At 60.9% G+C, this 18,993-nt stretch overlaps 2 protein-coding genes across 12 annotated transcripts in view; both read right to left on the reverse strand.

Annotated features, from left to right (window-relative positions):
- Positions 1-18,993, reverse strand: part of LOC135579494 (collagen alpha-2(I) chain-like) — a 68,532-nt gene that overhangs the window by 9,282 nt on the left and 40,257 nt on the right. The window contains exon 1 of one of the 5 annotated variants that reach the window (XR_010472646.1): positions 972-6,070. The exons of 3 other annotated variants lie outside the window; for them this stretch is intronic. Coding sequence is in view for 1 of the 2 variants with exons in the window: in XM_065062990.1 (XP_064919062.1) it covers positions 14,941-15,076 (136 nt within the window). In the remaining variant the exon portion in view is untranslated. Of the gene's footprint in view, positions 1-971; positions 6,071-14,940; positions 15,077-18,993 lie in introns of those variants that run through there. One more of the 5 variants, XM_065062990.1, reaches the window with a different exon arrangement.
- On the reverse strand, positions 6,319-18,258 carry LOC135579493 (uncharacterized). 7 transcript variants are annotated; one of them, XM_065062982.1, is made up of 16 exons: positions 18,082-18,258; positions 11,940-14,324; positions 11,513-11,755; positions 10,187-10,808; positions 9,956-10,050; positions 9,736-9,827; positions 9,464-9,602; positions 9,108-9,299; positions 8,739-8,870; positions 8,460-8,537; positions 8,011-8,175; positions 7,736-7,857; positions 7,355-7,420; positions 7,106-7,244; positions 6,817-6,955; positions 6,319-6,532 (listed from the first exon to the last, which is right to left on the reverse strand). In XM_065062982.1, exons 2-16 carry the CDS (start codon positions 12,312-12,314, stop codon positions 6,408-6,410), a joined length of 2,724 nt encoding a protein of 907 aa, XP_064919054.1. In that variant the 5' UTR covers positions 12,315-14,324; positions 18,082-18,258; the 3' UTR covers positions 6,319-6,407. The 7 variants fall into 7 exon arrangements, with proteins under 7 accessions (XP_064919054.1, XP_064919053.1, XP_064919055.1 ...); XM_065062981.1 differs by lacking the exon at positions 18,082-18,258 and adding an exon at positions 14,894-15,049; XM_065062983.1 differs by lacking the exon at positions 18,082-18,258 and adding an exon at positions 14,894-15,030 and having other exon boundaries at positions 9,108-9,296.

Raw genomic sequence — 18,993 nt, forward strand, 5'->3', positions numbered from 1 at the left:
ATTGGGGTGGGGGCTGTCCTGGTTTCATTAAAAAACAAGTTTCTCTTTCAGTGAATTTGCCTGTCAGCTAAAGCTTCATATTAGCTGCCTTTTCCTGGAGAACCAGACACATACATGTTTTGGTAAACAATGCAATGGAATGCTTACTTGTTGATAAGGACAGATTCACATCTTGCAAGAGGAGCAACAAGAAACAGGTGACCAACAAACTGACCAACCGTGTATAACATCCCCTTCACATGAATACTTCATATAGAAGTGGCAGATCATGAGGATCTTGTCCTCTTTGCCCCTTTTCGTCCCTTCTGCTTATGGTGACATTAGGAGAGGACCTTGCTAGTCGTCCCTGCAAACTGAGGCCTACTGAGAGACTGAATCCAGCTCCGGTTGGCTGCAGAGTCCAGTCCAGGACTTCAGGTGCTGGCTCTGCAGTTGCTGAGACTTTCAGGATTGGTTTTGTATTATTTTCTCTACTCTTAATATAGCATTAGTAAAACATTGCCAGTTTTTCCAACTCTCTTCTCTCTGTCCTTCTTTCCCTCCGGATCGCCTGTCCTGAGTGGGAAGCGGGGAGAGGGAGGGGCAAAAGGGGGAAGTGGGGGGGAGACGGGGTTAACAATACATCTGCCAGGGTTTTACTGTCACCCCGCAATCTAAACCCTCGACAGGGGCCAACAGATGGGGGGTCCTGAGAGGAGACAAGAGGGGAAAATGAGGCCTCTGGGATGTGACAAGAGCCAATGGGGAAGTTTTGAGGGGAAGAGAGAAAAGAGGGGAATTTAATGGGGCAAAAGGTCAAACAGGCACCGTGATGCCACCAACGAGCCTGCAGGGACCCAAAGGCAGGCAGGGCAATCGCAGAGGAACTGGGAGGAAACGGGTTTCTGAGGGAACAAGGTGGCGAGTGAGCTTGTGAGGGGTCCAGAGGCAAAGGGATGTGTCCCGAGGAGAACAAATAGAGAGGTTCTTACTCTGAGAAGTTGTCCTTGACTTTGTTCCACCAGCAGCCGTCCTGCGGTCTCGGCACAGCCTGGGGATCCCTGACCCGCACCACCACAACCTTTAACAGCACATCGGGCTGCTCTAGAACCGGAATGACAAACAGCAATTACTTCTCTAGGACAGCTTTGATGTGGGATTGTTCTGTTTTCTCTGCAACGGACAGGGAGACACTTCTCCTCCCCACAGTACCACTAAACACCCCACCCATGATTGTTCAGGCGTTTTGGGGCTGAAAGCCCCATCTCTCACCGGCCTGCTCCTCCAGCAACATCATCGTCACCCCCCGAGTCCCCCCATTTATTCACTCAAAAAAAAAAAGGTAGAAAAGGAAAACAGCCCCAGCGGGCAGCACATTACTTTAAAACGCCATTTACCTATGTACATACCAGAGCGCCCAAACATGGGGGGGCAGCGCCCCGAACAGCCGCAGCCACGTCCCACAGGCCGGCAGCCGCCCCCCGGCACGCTGGGGACGGAGGACGGAGCCGCGTCTCCCGCTCCGGCGCTGCTCCCCCCACCCGGGCTGGGGGGTCTGCTGAGCACGGGGCGGTCACAGCTCCCCCTCTGAAACACAGGAATTCCACATTAGAGTTCCGCGTTGGGGCGGCCGGGTGCAGCACCGCGCTTTGCCCGCAGCCTTTCCTTCCTTGTCCAATTTATACAACGGCCTCGCCTCCTCAGATTCCGCCAGGGCTGCTCTCCTCGCATTCCCACCAGGTGGTTCCCCAATCCCTTTCCCGCCAGCTAAAATACCGCCCAACGGGCTCTTGTGCAGAGCACCGCTACCGCGCCGTCCTCCCGTTACGCGTCACGCAGGACGACACGGCTCACCTTGTAACAGAGACAAGCAAGAACTACGAACGCTTCTAGCGGCACTCCACAGGCAATACTAAAACCTGCCCACGACGTACCGCCCTCACAAGTTGTGCTCCAGGTTTATCCCGCCCTCTCCAAAACAAAACAATTCCGGCACGCGGCTCAAGTCCGTCTAACGCTCAGCGCCGCGATCGGGACGCTCGGCCACACGGGCGGCTTCACGGCGCTCGCGCCCCTTGCACGCTAAAGCCACCGCAGCTTCCGCTGTAGGTTTTGGCGTTCGAGTGCACAGTCAGAGCCGAGGCCTATCCGAGAATCAAACCGAACTGCGGGACGCCTCACCGCTACGTACGGGGCCGGCTCTACACCGCGACGGAGCGCCGGAACAACCGACACCAAAAGCTGGCCGCACGAGCAACCACCGCACGCCTGTAAGGCGCTCGCAAGCCCGTGCGCGCTATCCTGCCTAAATTCCGTACCGCGACTTACGGACGCCCCGCGAGCGCGTGCCCGGTCCCGGCTCCCAGCGCAGAAAGACCCCTCGCCAGAGGTCCTCGTCCGTCCCCGCCGCGACGCGACCGAGACGAGGAGTCTCTCCAGAGAAACCCCCGGGGCGCGCCGACAGAGCCCTCGACTCCGCGGGCCCCGCGGCCGCACAGAGCGGGTCCTCCGGCCGCCTCGCCGGCTGAAACGGGGAAGGGAACGGGACGGCAGAGTCAGCAGCGCTGCTAAGCCGCATTCTCGACTTCCATTTGATGAGGTTAGTTGTAATCGTTTAGTTTTTCGCTGACAACACGTCTCTTAATTATTAGTTAAATACAAACTAAGCTCTCAGCTCCTAAACAACGTGTTACTTAACCTTCCGTCTCCCTCTTGTCGTGCAGAAGGAGCTAAAAGGTGAAAAACGTCCCCTCACCGCGCAGGCGGTCAGAAAGCATTTCCCTCACGTCAACCGGTTCCTGAGGGCCGCATCTTGTAGAACTTCACCGCAGCGTACGCTGACTCGGCAGCTTCTCTTCAAAAGCGGGAAGAGAAAACAGGGACAGGCACCTGAAAAAACAAGGCAGAGAACAGAGCAGCTGGGAACACCGTGTCATTCGCACGTGCACGTCCCACAAGCCCCCGAGCGTGGGGGGGCTCCCCGAGGAAAACAAAGCGGGGGCAGCGCCCCAAACAGCCGCAGCCCCGGCCCGCAGGCCGGCAGCCGCCCCCCGGCACGGCAACGCTTCCGGCCGACCCGAGAAGGGAGCCGTTCGTGCCGGCCGGTATCGACACCCCCCTTTTCCAGGCAGCTCGGAGAACTCCCTTTGCCAGCGTCGTCCTGGTACGTTTCCCTCGTCCGGCTGCTCTTGTCTGTACCCCGCGTGCACCATCAAGATGGTTTTCTAGGCACGTTTCCCATTGCCTCGTTCGCACAGAGCTTCTAAATTCGCTCTTACCTGTTCGTCCGATCTCGACAGAGCGCGTCAGCTCCTCGCGCCGCGACGCGCCGCTGCTCTCCCGTCGCCGGTGACGGCTCCTTTGGACCCTAATTCTGATCGGGCTATAAATCTCCTACTAATTGCTTATCCTCTTTGTTACAGTTCCCTGACGTTGGCTGGAGGACACGGCCACCTGGGCTCAGAGACGCGGCTTCCGTACCAGTCTCTGTCCTTTCGGTGGCTGGTTTTACAGCGGCGCCTGCCAATTTATTGCCAGTTTTCTGAGCAGCGTTTCCCTTCTGAGGCCCGTTGCAACGCGTGACGGCAACTCTCCTAGCAACAGCACAGCTTCCAGCAACCGGAGCATCACGTTTAATCTGCCTCCCTTGTGCCGTTAATACACTTTATTCTTTTCAAACGGCTTCAAGGGCCCGCACCCTTCAAGAAACCTGCTTAGAATCAGTGCAGCCACTAATCTTCTTCTCTTTGCGTAACTCTACAGCTCACGCGAGAGCAATTGCTTCAGCTTTCTGGGCAGAAGTCCCTGGAGGTAAAGCTTTAGCTTCCCTTACCTGCTGGGCGGTCGGCACCGCACGCCCGGCTTCACGTACCCCTCGCTTTACGCAAAGCTGCTCCCACCGCTGACCCGGGAGGCTTCGGCATCCTCCAGCGGCCGGTCCCTTCAATCCGCTTCTGCTGTTGCCGAGCAACCGCGGGCCACCGACTGCCAGACGGATCCACTGAGGAAAGAAGCCGCGCCGACAACGTTAGCAGGAGCAATATTTACATCGTTAAACGTTTAAGGAGGCACCGAGGGAGGGATGTCGTTTTCACACAAATGGGGACCTGACCCCCGTCGGGGGGGACGGACACCGGCACGCACAGACCCGACCGCGAACCCCCGCGGCTCGATCGGCGTCTCTGCCCCCCCCCCTTGCCGTGCGCTGCAGTACCCGGGTTTCGCCACAGGGCGGCAGCACCGAGGCGCGCCGCGGCACCGCGTTGGGGCGGCCGGGTGCAGTACCGCGCTTTGCCCGCAGGACGGCGCCACTGAGACCCGCCGCGGCAGCCCCGGGCGAGCGGTCGTGCCGCGTTTGGCGGGAATCCCGCCAAAAAAAACCCAAAAAACAAACGCGACCAAACAAAAAAGCGCACAGAGAGAGCCGCGGCGCGAGAGCCGCGCCCGCAGGACACGGAACCCGCCGGGGCTCGCCCCGAGCTCCCGCCGGAGCGGCGCCCCGCTCGCCACGCCACCCAGCCCGCCCGCAACCGCGCCTTAGCTCTGCTTGTAACCGTCCCCGCGACCGACGGGGGCTGCGCCGCTCCCGGAGGGGCTGCCGCACCGGGCACGGGCGCTGCGCCGGAGGGAGACGCGGCTCCGGACCGCACGCCTCCCAGCAGCTTCGCCAGCGCGGCCGTAAGGGCGGCGGGGGGGGGGGGGAACCGGAACCGAACGCCACCGCGCCGCGCCGCGCCGCCCCCTCCCGCTCCCCCCGTTCCAACGGCACGGTCACCCTCGCCGCTGCCGCACTCACCTGCCGCCTCTTTCGCCGCTCCGTTCCCCTCGCGCTCCCCCGCCGTCCCGCCGGGCTCCGCGGGCACCGACAGCCGCCGCGCCCCGGACACGCGCGCAGCGGGAGGTCCCCGGCTGTCGCCTCCTTCCCCTCCGCCCTCCTGCCGCCTCCGGGGAACCTCACGAAGGGCGGCCCTGAGCCGCCCGCCTCCCGATGCCCGGGCGCCGGCCGCAGCGAGCGCTCCGCAGCCGCCCCGACCCCCGTTCCCGTTCGCTCCCGGTCTCCCCCCCCCGGCCCCGGCCCCGAGACACCGTGGACCTATCAGCGCTCGCGGTTTGGGCATGCGCACTAGGGAGACTGCAGCACCCGCCCCTTGCCGCATCCCGGTTGGCTCCCCGGGACACGTCAATCATCTCCCTCTCCGCCTATCAGCGCTCGCGACTGGGGCATGCGCAGTAGGGACACCGCAACGCCCGCCTCTTCCGCACCATCATTGGCTGCGGGCGGCACGCAGTACCCAGCCCTCGACGCCCGCCCCTCCGGCAATCTGATAGGCAGACAGCATGAATTTGCCTGTCAGCTGAAGCTTCATATTAGCTGCCTTTTCCTGGAGAACCAGACACATACATGTTTTGATAAACATTGCAATGGAATGCTTACTTGTTGATAAGGACAGATTCACATCTTGCAAGAGGAGCAACAAGAAACAGGTGACCAACAAACTGACCAACCGTGTATAATATCCCCTTCACATGAATACTTCATATAGAAGTGGCAGATCATGAGGATCTTGTCCTCTTTGCCCCTTTTCGTCCCTTCTGCTTATGGTGACATTAGGAGAGGACCTTGCTAGTCGTCCCTGCAAACTGAGGCCTGCTGAGAGACTGAATCCAGCTCCGGTTGGCTGCAGAGTCCAGTCCAGGACTTCAGGTGCTGGCTCTGCAGTTGCTGAGACTTTCAGGATTGGTTTTGTATTATTTTCTCTACTCTTAATATAGCATTAGTAAAACATTGCCAGTTTTTCCAACTCTCTTCTCTGTGTCCTTCTTTCCCTCCGGATCGCCTGTCCTGAGTGGGAAGGGGGGAGAGGGAGGGGCAAAAGGGGGAAGTGGGGGGGAGACGGGGTTAACAATACCTCTGCGACACGGCGGCCGTGGGCACCCCGGGGCGGGGCACGAAGCTGCTGCGTCCCCCCAGTTCTGGATCCCCTGACCCAGAGCAAAGCGCAAAGCGCTCCCCTCCTCCAGCTGCCGACAGCCAGCCCGGCTTCTTGCACAGCCCCCTGGTTCCCCCCTCACCCCGTCCCCCCAGTTAGTCCCAGGGGTGTTTCTGAAGCCCATGGACACCTCAGCCCCACCCGGGGGCAGGATGGGCCTCTGCTGGCTCTGCCCTGGTGCCCACTGGTTTGCTCCCCGTGCTCCTTCTGGGGGGGCCTGGATACCAACTGGATCCACCTGGGCACCCCCAAAGCGCCTTTTTAGCACTTATTTTTCTCCTGAAAAAGCAAACACAGCGGGGCTTTCTGCCATCCTGCCCCAGGGACTCCTCTCAGACCACACCGGTGCTTGGTTTCCCATCGCCATTTATTGCAGCCGCTGCCTGCTCAGTGCCCGGGGCGGTGGGACCGGGGCCGGGACCCCGTCCTGCCCGGCTGTCAGGGGGTTGGTTCACGGCGGGGGGGCGGGATGGGCGGCAGCAGCTGCGGTGCCAGGGTGAAGCGTCTGGGAGACGAGACTGGTAGGTGCTGCAGCACGGCTGATCTCAGCGAGGAGCGGGTGCCTGGGGGCGAGGGGCAGGGTCAGCCACAGACACCCACCAACAGGGTCCTGCCCCCACCCTGAAGCACACAGGCTCTTGTCCCACACTGCCCAGCACCACCCCCCATGTGCCCCCAGCTCCCTCCAGCTCCACCACGAGGACCGGCTGCCCCAGCAGCCAGTGCTGCCCCCACAGCCCAGCCCAGAGCCCAGACCCCCCTCCCACCCCGCCCAGCTGTGGGCACAGACCCGTCCCCCCAGACAGCGGGGTGTCCTCTGCCCCCCGGTGCCCTGACAGGGCCATACTTGGCCGGTTCCTGGAGGTCGGGGTGTCTGGGGTGGCCCTTGGCATTGTGGGCAGCTCAGAGCCCCCCATCATGGAGAGCTGCTCGTCCTGCTGGTTCCCATCAGTGCCGTCCTGGCCCGACAGCTGCATCGCGTCCTTCTGGGAAGGGGAGAGCGTGTGACCCAAACACGGGGCCCCGTTCCGCATCCCCCAGCAACCCTCCCCCAGCCAGCTCTCCCCGGGGAAACTGAGGCACGGATGGATCCCCCCGCAGGCTCAGATCCCCCTCCCCACCTCTGTCATCCCTACCTTGTTGGGGCTGCGGGCACTGGGTTTGGATGGCCGTGGGGTGCTGGGCGGTTTGGGCTGGAAGCGCGGGGGCGTGACGGTGTGTGGGCCCCCGCAGCTCCGCGGAACAGTGGGGTATCTACACTCGCCCGTCCGCTCCCTGTGGGACAGGACATGGGGGTGCTCAGTGCCCGGCAGGTGGCACCCCGTGTGTCACTCGACGCCAGGAGGGGTCGGGGGGTGCTCCATGTTCAGGGGGCAGTTACTCACGGTCCAGGTGCCAGCATGTTGAGGGGCCGGTCGCAGGACAGGCAATGGAAACCGGGCAGCAGCTGCCTGGAGGGGGGAGAAAAGGGCTGGGGAGCTCCTGGGGGGCACAGCCCCACCTGCACACCTGCCACAAAACGCCTCTGCACCCACCCCCCAAGACTGGTTGAGGAGGGCTCCTCCCGCACGTGCCCCCTCATTGTGCCGCCTCTATCGCTGCGAAGCTGCAGCTGGCAGGAGCACAAGGCACAGCCACTTGCTCAGCATCCCCAGGGGCGCTGCCCACGTGGCTCCCACGCCAGGTACCACACCGGCACGAGCCGGGACAGCCAGCAGGAACAGGGCCAGCACTGCCAAAGCCACCACTGTCCCCATCGCACTCACTTCCTAATCCCAGCGGCATCGTCACGCTCTGCCTGCAGCGCCTTCTCCTGGAGCTGCCCGCTGAGGCTCTTCCACCGCTCCTCCTGCTGCTGCCGGAACGCCCCCAGCTCCCGGCGGTCCAGCTGTGGACGGGTGACACCCTCAGCCAGCTACCCCAGCATGGGACATGGCGGTTCCCTGGGGCACAGCCGGGAGGGGGGACCCTCGCAAGAATGCTGCCTTAGGCTGCCAGGCCCCCAAGGTGCCAGTGCTGCGTGGAGGGGACGAGCCCTCACCTTGCAGTCCATCTGTCTCTGCAGCTCTCGCTGGAACTGGTGCCAGCCCTTCTCCTGGCCCGTCACCTGGCTCGTCACCTCGTCCATCATCTTGGTCAGCCGCTCCTCGCACGCCTCAAGCTGGCTGCGACTGACTTTGTCAGCCAGGGCGGCTTTGTCTGCTTTCTAGCAACGGGGAAAGGCAGGAGAGCGGAGGGGACAGGATGCAGGGACAACGGGAGAGGGAGAAGTGGCTACGTGGTCCTGTTCACCCCATCACCCCCGTGGCGTTGGTCCCACCAGCCGAAGGGACTCGGGGCCACAGAGGGACCTGGCAAGGGACCCGCAGCCGGGCTAGAAATCCTCCCTCCCCCTGGCTGGTTCTGCCAGCCAGCACCCAAGGGACAAGGGGTGTTTGTCACCCTGCCTGGGACACCCTTGGCTGGCACCAGGGCCCCTCGAGCCCGTACCTCATCGATTCCCAGCACCAGCATCTCCTCCTTGTCTGCTTGCTTCTTCTCCAGCCTCCCCAGGGCCTGGGACAGAGCCTTCCAAGGCAGACAGCAGCCCGTGATGCCACGGCAGGGTCGGAGCTGCCCCCGGCCAGCCGAGCACCCCCTGCCTCCCCACCCCATCAGAAACCTCCAGGAAAGGCATGGGGAAGCTGTGCAGGGCTGCGAGCAGGGTGGCAGGGGGACAGACCCCTTGGGGTCCCAGCCTGGGCTCTCCTGCGGGTTACAGCCACCCACCTTGATGTCATTCTGCTTCTGCTGACGATCCTGCTGGAGGTTTGCAAGGGCCGAGCTCAACTTCTCATAGTCCTTTTGTAGCTGCATGATGCTGGCCTGGAGGCACTTGAGTTGCTCGTCCTGCTGCAGGGACTAAGAGGACAAGGCGGTGCTGAGCAAGGGGGTGGCTGCCCCGCGGGGACAGACCCAGGGTATTTTGGCTGGTGGCCACGGGCCCTCAGTGCAAGCAGGACATTTGCTCCAAGGCTTTAGTTCCCTTCCGTGCTGCTGACTCTCACAAGCCAATTAGGGGGGCAGCGAGGGGCTCCCCCATGTTGAAATGTCTGAGGGGTCCTGGCAGCTCAAGCCCCCTACACCGCATCTCCTTACCTGTCTCCTCCACTTCGGATGACTCTCCACCTTGCTGCCCGCCTTCTGGACCAGGGACTCCACCTGCTCCTCGAGCTTCTCGCAGCGCTGAAGGAGCTTCCCCAGCAGCACCCTGGTGTCCGGGCTGCAGACGTGGCACCCTGCGTGTTCGTGTCCCCCGCTCTGCGCCGTCGTCCTCGGCTCGTCCACCTGCTGGCAGGGGAGGAGGAATCAGCTCTGAGCCGGGCTGGATGCCGCCCACAAGCCCAGGTGCCGTGGAGGCTCCATGGCCCCGTCCAGCCAGGGGACGTGGCCGGGACCCCGCCAGGACCCCCCCCGAGCCAGCGGGGGCTGGGAGCGCTGCCCCCGGGCCTCACCTCTGCCTGCAGCTGCTGCGCTGTCTCCATCACCAACTTATTCACGTACTTGGCCGCAAACTGCTCCAGCTCGGCCTGGGTTGGCTCCTGCTGCTTCCCCAGCTCCTTGCGCTCTGCCTTGACCTTCTGTCCCTTGGGCCTGGACAGCGAGACAGGGGCAGGGGCAGGCTTAGCCTTCGTGGGGGTGTCCCTCGGCCCCCAAACTGGGATGTTCCCAGACCCCAGGCTCCCTCACAGCCCTGCAGGTAGGAAACCCTCTCCCATCCTTTTACCGTGGCTGTTGGGTCATCTGGCCACTGCCGTCTGCTTTCCTACCGGCTCCAGACCCCCTCGTCTTTCTGGGAGCATCCTCCACCTTGCTGATCTGGGAACGGCAGTGGGGGGGGTGAGGGCACAGCCCCCTGTGTCATTTTGGCACGGGGAGCCTTCAGCTGCCCCCTCCCTGCCCAAACTGCTGTCCCCACAGCCCCTCGGGAACTGCTGCCGGCTCACCTTCTCCTTCTCCCCGTGGAGGGCCCTGGCCATGTCCTGCAGGAAGGACACCTGGCACCTGAGGTCGGCCAGGATGCTGGTGATGCTCTGCCGGCCTAGAGGGACATGGTGCAAGGGGATGTGCTGTCGGTGAGGGGGTCTCACCCGTGGGGCCAGGCTCTGAGCATGACGAGCCCCTGACCCAGGGTGTCCCCACACCAAACAACCCCGCCAGCCCCCCCGTGCTCTCACCTCCCTTTGGGAAGAGCCGGCGCACGTCCTCAAGATCTGTGCTTTCTGCTTTTGTAGATTTAAGCTGCTCCACCTGTTCCTTCAGACCAGCGCAGAGCTGGCCGAGCTGCCCAACCTGTGACAGCACCTCCCGCATCTCCGACTCGTAGCTTGAGGTGCTGGTGGAGCCCCAGGGCTTGGCCGGCTCTTGGGCATCCCCTGGGATGGTGGCTTTGGAGCTGGAGGACCCAGGCTGCACCCCAGGGGTGGTGGTGTGGATCCCAGGGGATCCTGCCTGCATCCCCGCGGTGCTGGCCTGGGCATCAGGGGCCCCTGGTTGTGTCCCCAGGGAGGTGCTGGCCTGGGTGCCCGGGGATCCTGGCTGCATCCCCGGGGTGGTGGCGTTGGCACCAATAGACCTCTTGTGAATGGAGGGAGCGCCTGACAACTTCACAGGGGTCGCTGGTTGCCCCTGTATCCCTGCTTGCATCCCCGGGGAGCCAGACCCTGCAGTCCCCTTGCCGGTCTCCATCCCAGGCTGTGTCCCACGTCCCTTTGGCTCCAGTGCTGAGCTCCTCCTGGCCTGGCTGTCCATGGCCACCTGGGTGGGCTCAGCGGGGGCAGACTGGCCCCCACCACCCTCCTGGGAAGAAGAGGCAAAAGGCAGCAGGTTTACTGGCAGCTGGGCAGCCTAGAGGACAGACCCCAGAACCCCCCGCCATGTCCCCAGTCCCCGTCCCCAAACCACCATCTTGCATGGCCAGACTCGTGTTGAAAACGAGAGCCCAAATGCAAAGTGATCACGGGGTCAGCCCGGCCATGGAACCAGAGGGATGGGATCCCCAGGGATGGAACCCCCAGCATCACTGCCCAGCACCCCAGCCCACAGGCTGTGCCCTGAGGCAGGAGGGCTGGTGTCCCCGAGGGAGCGGGGGACGCAGCCGCCTCCTGTCCCTGCGCAGCCCGGCAGCGTCCCGGGGCTTCCCCTGGAGCTGGGCGAGGAGAGGGACACCCGCTCAGATGTGGGAGCGGGATTTAAAGAGTATCCCCGAGTGAACTGGGGCACGAGGCAGAGGGACACTGGGCAGGGCTGTGCCTGGGGACCGCGGCTGAATTGCATGGGCAGAACTTTATCTCCCCTCCTGCCCCTCCCACGGTTCTGTTTTGAGGGCTCTCTAGTTCAAAAGTGCCTTAGCAACTCCTGGGACACCCTTCCCATCTTCCCTCCTGCTGCCCTTCACGCTGGTGACACCGATGGCCGTGGGGCAGGGGCACAGTGTGACAGGGCAGCAGGAGTGGGGAGGGACGAGGGCCCAGCTCCCTCCCGGGGCACCAGGGGATGCTCACCAGGCCAAGCGTCTCCTGGATCTCCTGGATGTCCTCCGCCAGGCCGGAATGCGCCTCCTGCAGGGCATGCATGTCCTCTGCCAGGCCGACATGTGCCTCCTTCACCTCCTGGATGTCCTGTTCCAGGCCAGAATGCGCCTCCTGCATGGCCTCCTTCATCTCCCGCACGTCCTGTTCCAGGCTGGACTGCGCCTCCTTAAACTTGCTGATCTCCTCCCACAGGTCCTGGAGCGAAGCCCTTTTCTGGGAGAGCGGGTGGGGGGTGAGCCCAGGGGAGGGTCCCTGGGGACCTGGGCCCCGCTGTGCTCTGCTGCGGGAGCTCGGGCTTAACCCAGCCCTTGGGCTGAGGGCGGCACGACGGCAGCGCGGAGCCCGGAGGAGGGGGCGTCTCGTGGGGGAGCACCCAGGGACCAGCAAGAGCATCTACCTTGGGGACATCTCTCTTCTCCTCTTCCGTTGTTTTTGGCATGGCCTCCTTGGCCACGGAGGAGACCTTGGAGTTGCTCCCGGTCCCCTCCAGCGTGTCCTTCTCATCCAGCTGCTGCTTTGGTTTCCAGAGGTGCTGCCCTGTGCCCAGGGCTCCGTCCTCCTCCTTCTCCTGGCCAGGCTGGGCCTTGCTGTCCTGATCCTTTGCCAGGCCAGGGGTCGGGCTCTGCTCTGGCTCCAGGACAGACAGCTCCTGCTGGCCCAGCTGCCCGATGATGGCCTCAAGCAATTTGTGCAGTGCCACCAAGTCGACAACCCCCAAATGGGGTGTCCCCATGGCGGCGTTCAGCATCTCCAGCAGTCCACGTGTGGCCATCGCTGCTGCTCTGCCCGAAAACACTGAACTGGATGTGGGAAGACGGGAGCTCTTCTGTCCGGAGATGATGTTGGAGGGATGGGCAGCCAGCAGCCTTTCTCCTCCTCCTTCTTGCCACAGAAAGTGATCCAGTCACCAAACAGATCCAAGTGCCAAAAGCAATCCAAGTGATGAAAGTGATCCAGTCGCCAAACAGATCCAAGTTCCGAAAGTGATAAAACCACCAACAGCAGTTCAACCACCAGAAGTGGTTCAACCACCAGTAGCGATCCTACCACCAAAAGTGGTGCAACCACCAATAGCGATCCCACCACGAAAGCGATCCAACTGCCAAAATGAGTCCACCACCACAGTGATCCCACCACGGCAAGTGATCCCACCACGGCCAGTGACCAAATGGGCGAGGGGCACAGGTGACAGGGGACAATATAGTGTCTCTGTTGCCTGGCAACAGCCGCCCCAGGAGCCAGCGGGCGCCGCCCTGGTCCTTTGTGATGAAGTCACCCACGGGATGGGAGATGCTGAGGCTCCCTCCTGCCTTTCCCACTTTACCACCTACAATGCAGCTGGTGACACCTCAAATGTTGTGGCAGGTCACTGCAGCCCGTGCCCAGATTCAAAGTACAATCAGACAGGTCATGGGGAATGAAATCTCATTTCACTCAATTAAATACCCTCAGTTTTAATTGCAGAAAGAATGGCTTTATCCGTGTTGTGCACTAAATGAAACTCTCCCGACGTCTCACCCTTTCCTTTCCCCATGGCACAGTTGGCCTCGGAGGCGATTCCCCTTGGCGGCAGATGTGCAGCGACTGGCTCACGAGTGCACCAGCACTGGGAACCTGGGCTGAAAACAAGGTCAAAGTGCCTGGTTTAGGATGCCTTTCCCTGCGGTTCATCAAGCAGAAGGGTGTCTTTTGACAGGGAGCTGTTCTGAAGGGATTTCTTCTGCCTCTCTTGACCGTTGGCACGAGCCAGCGGCTGCTGACCAGGAAATGTGCTCATCGCTTGCTCCCTCAAGAACACTGCTCTGGCCTTTGCAGCTGGAACGACATAAACCAGAGGATGTTTCCTGTCACCTCTGCAAGAAGGTGGTTCAAATGCAAAGGCTGATCTTGCCTGTAAGCAGCACGAACTGCTCTAGAGACAGCTCTTTGCTGGGGATGGAGCTGCGAGAGAGGTTCTCCAGCTGGCACGGCTGCCTCCCTTTTGAAACACGGGCAATCTTGTGCTGGGAGTCCCGTCCCTCAGCCTCATGGCTCTGACATCTCCTCTGATGCTTCAGAAACGCTGCTGCTAGCTACACAGCCATTGCAAGATCCTTTTGCACTGCGAACTGAAGCTGCTCCATAGCTGAAAGGGAGACCCCAACACAGAAAGCAGGGCTGCCATGATTCCTCTGAGAGTGAACCCCACATCCCAAAGAAAGCCGGTCCTTGGAGATGGCCAAGTTTGGAGCAGCGCTGTCACACGTGAGCTGCGAGTCACACAAGGAAGAGTTCCAGAGGACGGAGCGTGTCCCCAGACGGCCTTTGCCAGCGCTGACTGAGGAAGAGGCGTCCTGTCCAGGGACCTCTGCAGAGACATCTCCAGGCAGAGCAAGACACCGGGGGGCAACAGCCCCTCTCAAACCCCAGTTTTGCACCCCAAGTGGCCGCACGGCAATGGGCAAGCGTTCATCCCGGGCCAGAGATGCTGGCTCCAGAAGTCATGGCTTGCTCCTGGGAGGGTCTTCTTGTGTCAGAACCTCCTGTGTTTCGCCACGCATTTTTCACTGTCAATGACTTTCATTTCTTTTCCCTCTACGCTCTCCTCCACTTTTGCCGTGGAGAGCAGATGCCAACAGTCTATTCCAGCCTTACGGGATCTTGCAGACTTCTCCTTTGCTGTCTGTGGTGCTGGTGATTGCCTTCTGCTGCCCCTGGTTCATGTTGAAGATTAATTCCTGGCAGACGCGGTTGGTGCTGCTGAGCAACGCTCTTGGCTTTGTGCTAGTGCTCAGTAGGACACCTACAAGGAAGCAGGTGTCAAAAACCTCTCGGTTCTTGTGTTGAATGGTGTTGTGAGGAATCATTTAACTTCTCATTTTCATCGTGAGCTCCTGGGGTTTTTGGCAAGACTGGCCTCAAAAAGGGCCGGGTCTGTCCGGGGGGGAGGTGGGGAGGGCACTAAATTCAGCTCAGTGCGCAGAAAGCAGGGGCCGTGCCGGGAACCGCGAGGGGCCCGGCCAGCGCCTCGTGTCCCGGGGGCCCTGCCTGACTTTCTGTGTCCTAATGGGGTGCGAAGTGGAGCAGGGGACAGGGAGCCGGGTGAAGAGGGTCCTGTGGGACCCCAAAACTCTCCCCACCCATCGTGCTGGTCCTCATTGCATCACCTCATCCCTGCCCGGGGCAGCTGGCATCAGAGCAGTGTCCCCTCCCCAAACCCGCTGCACCCCAGCGCTCTAAGCACCCTGGATGGTCCAAACTGTTCTTCGCAGCCCGAGCTGGCCCTGCCTGGGCTGGAGATCCTCCCCAGGCAGCCCCCACGTTCTGGGGGTGCCACCCAGACCCTGCAGCGCTGGGTACCCCAATACCCACCAGAGCTCGGCTTCGAGCATCCCCTGGTGCGGGATGCAGCCAGATCTTCAGTGATGGGGAGTTGGCAGGTTGGGACTCCAAAAACCATCCATGGCCGATCTGACACCCCCGCAGATGTGCACCCCCAGCAACACACCGGCCACGTCACCCAACTTCCCCGACGCTCTGGCCACGTTCTCCAAGCTGCGAACCCCCGAGAGCCACAGAGCAGCATCAGCCCCATCACCTCCATGGCCTGTGCCCCCGGGAGCTTCAGTCCCTACTGGGCTTCCTCACCCACAACCCCCAGCCCGCCTGGCTGCCCCCTCCTCACCCACCGCCCACGGCCTCCACCACCCCCTGCCCCCCAGAAAGCCACGGCCACCATGGACAGCCAGAGACCAGACTGGGTTGGCGGAGGTGGGGGGGTCAGGGGGGTCCCGGGCCAGGGTGTTGGGAGCGGGGGCTCCCCTGAGAATCGCACTGGAACAATTTTCTAGGTATTATTTCTAGGGTGGGGGGCACACACTGCTGGGGAGGGCACTGGCCCTTGAGAGCCTCTAGATGGTCTTTTCTCCCCTCATTTTTTAAAAATATATATTTAATATATATAAATCTAGAGAGAAGGAGCAGCAGCACAGGGGTGGGTGCTGGGTGGGGGGGGTTTCTTAACGCCCCCTCCCACCAGCATCGCTGCAGCGTGGCGGGAGAGCGAAGGGGACGCAAATAACGAAGAAATCAATGGCCAGAGGCAGCTGTCGGCACCCAGGTCATGGCTATGGGGGCACCCTGGATTGGGGGCACACAGCCGCTGGGCCCCCTGCCTCTGCATGTCCCAGACCCCTGATGAAGCCCCCAAAGCAATCCCCTCCTCCGGCTCCCATTACCCTTTGTCCTATCATTGTTTGCCACCGAGAAGAGCCTGGCTCCATCCTCATGGCACTCACCCTTTATATATTTATAAACATTAATGAGGTCCCCCCTTAGTCTCCTCTTCTCCAAACTAAAGAGACCCAGCTCCCTCAGCCTTTCTTCATAAGGGAGGTGCTCCACTCCCTTAATCATCTTGGTTGCCCTACGCTGGACCCTCTCCAGCAGTTCCCTGTCCTTCTGGAACTGAGGGGCCACAACTGGACACAATATTCCAGATGTGGTCTCACCAGGGCGGAGCAGAGGGGAAGGAGAACCTCTCTCGATCTACTAGCCACCCCCCTTCTAATACACCCCAGGTACCATTGGCCTTCCTGGCCACAAGGGCACAGGGCTGGCTCATGGTCATCCTGTTGTCCACCAGGACCCCCAGGTCCCTTTCCCCTACACTGCTCTCTAATATGTAATTTCCCAACCTATACTGGAACCTGGGGTTGTTCCTGCCCAGGTGCAGGACTCTACACTTGCCCTTGTCAAATTTCATCAGGTTATTCCCCGCCCAACTCTCCAGCCTGTCCAGGTCTCTGATGGCAGCACAGCCTTCTGGCGTGTCAGCCACCCCTCCCAGCTTGGTGTCATCAGCAAACTTGCCGATAGTGCACTCTATTCCCTCGTCCAAATCGTTAATGAATATACTGAATAACATTGGCCCCAGCGCTGTCCCCTGAGGCACTGCACTGGATACTGGCCTCCAGCTGGACTCCGCACCATTGACTACCGCTCTCTGGCTTCTCTCCTTAAGCCAGTTTGCAACCCACCTCACTGCTCTATTGTCTAGACGAAGCTGTTCCATTACTTTCCCAGGGACAGAGGTGAGGCTGACCGGTCTGTAATTACCCGGGTCCTCCTTCTTGCCCTTTTTGAAGACTGCAGTGACATTTGCTTTCCTCCAGTCCTCGGGCACCTCCCCCGTTTCCCAAGACTTGGCAAAGATGACGGAGAGCGGTCCAGCAGTGACTTCAGCCGGCTCCCTCAGCACCCGCGGGTGCATCCCCTCCGGACCCGTGGATTTATGGATGTCCAGACTATTTAATTGCTCCCTAACCCAGTCCTCATCGACTAAAGCAAACTCCTCCACTGACCGGGCTTCATCCGGGGTCTCAGGGGTACAGGGCTCCCCAGGACGGCCTCCGGCAGAGCAGACAGAGACAAAGAAGGCATTCAGGAATTCTGCCTCCTCTGTATCTTCTGCCACCAGGGCACCCACCCCGTTCATCAGTGGGCCTACATTGCCTCTGGTGTTAGTTTTATCTGCTATGTATTTGAAAAAGTTCTTTTTGCTGTCCTTGACCCCTCTCGCCAGCTGTAATTCTAGGGGCCTTGGCTATCCTAGCTGCCTTCCTGCATCCTCTAACAGCAGCCTTATATTCCTCCCAAGTGACCAGCCCCTGCCTCCATGACCTGCAAACTCTCCTCTTCTGCTTGAGCACACCCAACAGATCCCTGTTCAACCACGCAGGCCTCCTGGCTCCCTTCCTTGACTCCCTTCGTGTGGGGATGCTCTGATCCTGAGCGTGGAAGAAGCAATCTCTGAATGCAACCCAGCTATCTCGGGCCCCTTTTCCTTCAAGCAGTCTTGCCCGTGGGATTTCCCCCAGCAATTGCTTGAAAAGGCCAAAGTTAGCCCTGCTAAAGTCCAGGGCTGCAATTCTACTTGCTGTTCTGTTCCTGCCACCCAAGATGCTGAACTCCACCTTCTCGTGGTCACTGCAGCCCAGGCAGCCCTCAACCTTTCCTGCTTCGACCAGACCCTCCTTGCTAGCGAGGATGAGATCCAGCAGTGCACCTCTCCCAGTCGGCTCCTCCACCACCTGCATGAGGCGGTTCTCACCGATGCACGGCAGGAACCTCCTGGACTGTGGCTGGCTGGCTGAACGGTCCTTCCAGCAAACACCAGGGAACTTAAAATCCCCCACAACAACCAGGGCCTGTGACCGTGAGGCCGCTCTCAGCTGCCCATAGAAGGCCTCATCAGCTTCCTCAGCCTGATCTGGTGGCTTGCAACAGACGCCCACAGCAGTGTCACCCCTGCCAGCCTGCCCCTTGATCCTGACCCATACACTCTCAACTCGCTCCTCATCCGCTCCTGGGCAGAATTTAGTACACTGTAGCTGCTCTCTCACATAGAGAGCAACTCCACCACCACGCCTGGCTGGCCTGTCTTTACTTCATTTGATGAGGTTAGTTGTAATCGTTTAGTTTCTCGCTGACAACACGTCTCTTAATTATTAGTTAAATACAAACTAAGCTCTCAGCTCCTAAACAACGTGTTACTTAACCTTCCGTCTCCCTCTTGTCGTGCAGAAGGAGCTAAAAGGTGAAAAACGTCCCCTCACCGCGCAGGCGGTCAGAAAGCATTTCCCTCACGTCAACCGGTTCCTGAGGGCCGCATCTTGTAGAACTTCACCGCAGCGTACGCTGACTCGGCAGCTTCTCTTCAAAAGCGGGAAGAGAAAACAGGGACAGGCGTCTGAAAAAACAAGGCAGAGAACAGAGCAGCTGGGAACACCGTGTCATTCGCACGTGCACGTCCCACAAGCCCCCGAACGTGGGGGGGCTCCCCGAGGAAAACAAAGCGGGGGCAGCGCCCCAAACAGCCGCAGCCCCGGCCCGCAGGCCGGCAGCCGCCCCCCGGCACGGCAACGCTTCCGGCCGACCCGAGAAGGGAGCCGTTCGTGCCGGCCGGTATCGACACCCCCCTTTTCCAGGCAGCTCGGAGAACTCCCTTTGCCAGGGTTGTCCTGGTACGTTTCCCTCGTCCGGCTGCTCTTGTCTGTACCCCGCGTGCACCATCAAGATGGTTTTCTAGGCACGTTTCCCATTGCCTCGTTCGCACAGGGCTTCTAAATTCGCTCTTACCTGTTCGTCCGATCTCGACAGAGCGCGTCAGCTCCTCGCGCCGCGAGGCGCCGCTGCTCTCCCGTCGCCGGTGACGGCTCCTTTGGACCCTAATTCTGATCGGGCTATTAATCTCCTATTAATTGCTTATCCTCTTTGTTACAGTTTCCTGACGTTGGCTGGAGGACACGGCCACCTGGGCTCAGAGACGCGGCTTCCGTACCGGTCTCTGTCCTTTCGGCGGCTGGTTTTACAGCGGCGCCTGCCAATTTATTGCCAGTTTCCTGAGCAGCGTTTCCCTTCTGAGGCCCGTTGCAACGCGTGACGGCAACTCTCCTAGCAACAGCACAGCT

Source organism: Columba livia, chromosome 5 (genome assembly GCF_036013475.1).
Source record: "Columba livia isolate bColLiv1 breed racing homer chromosome 5, bColLiv1.pat.W.v2, whole genome shotgun sequence".
Classification (NCBI taxonomy): Eukaryota; Metazoa; Chordata; class Aves; order Columbiformes; family Columbidae; genus Columba; species Columba livia.

What these genes read in the sequence shown, in the direction of transcription:
- LOC135579493 (XM_065062982.1), bottom strand. Translation starts at nt 12,314, where the DNA reads ATGGCCACACGTGGACTGCTGGAGATGCTGAACGCCGCCATGGGGACA. An exon ending in ATCCGAAGTGGAGGAGACAG is followed by an intron (nt 8,871 to 9,107) that starts GTAAGGAGATGC and finishes TTGTCCTCTTAG; the next exon opens with TCCCTGCAGCAGGACGAGCA. An exon ending in GACCTCCAGGAACCGGCCAA is followed by an intron (nt 6,533 to 6,816) that starts GTATGGCCCTGT and finishes CCTCGCCCCCAG; the next exon opens with GCACCCGCTCCTCGCTGAGA.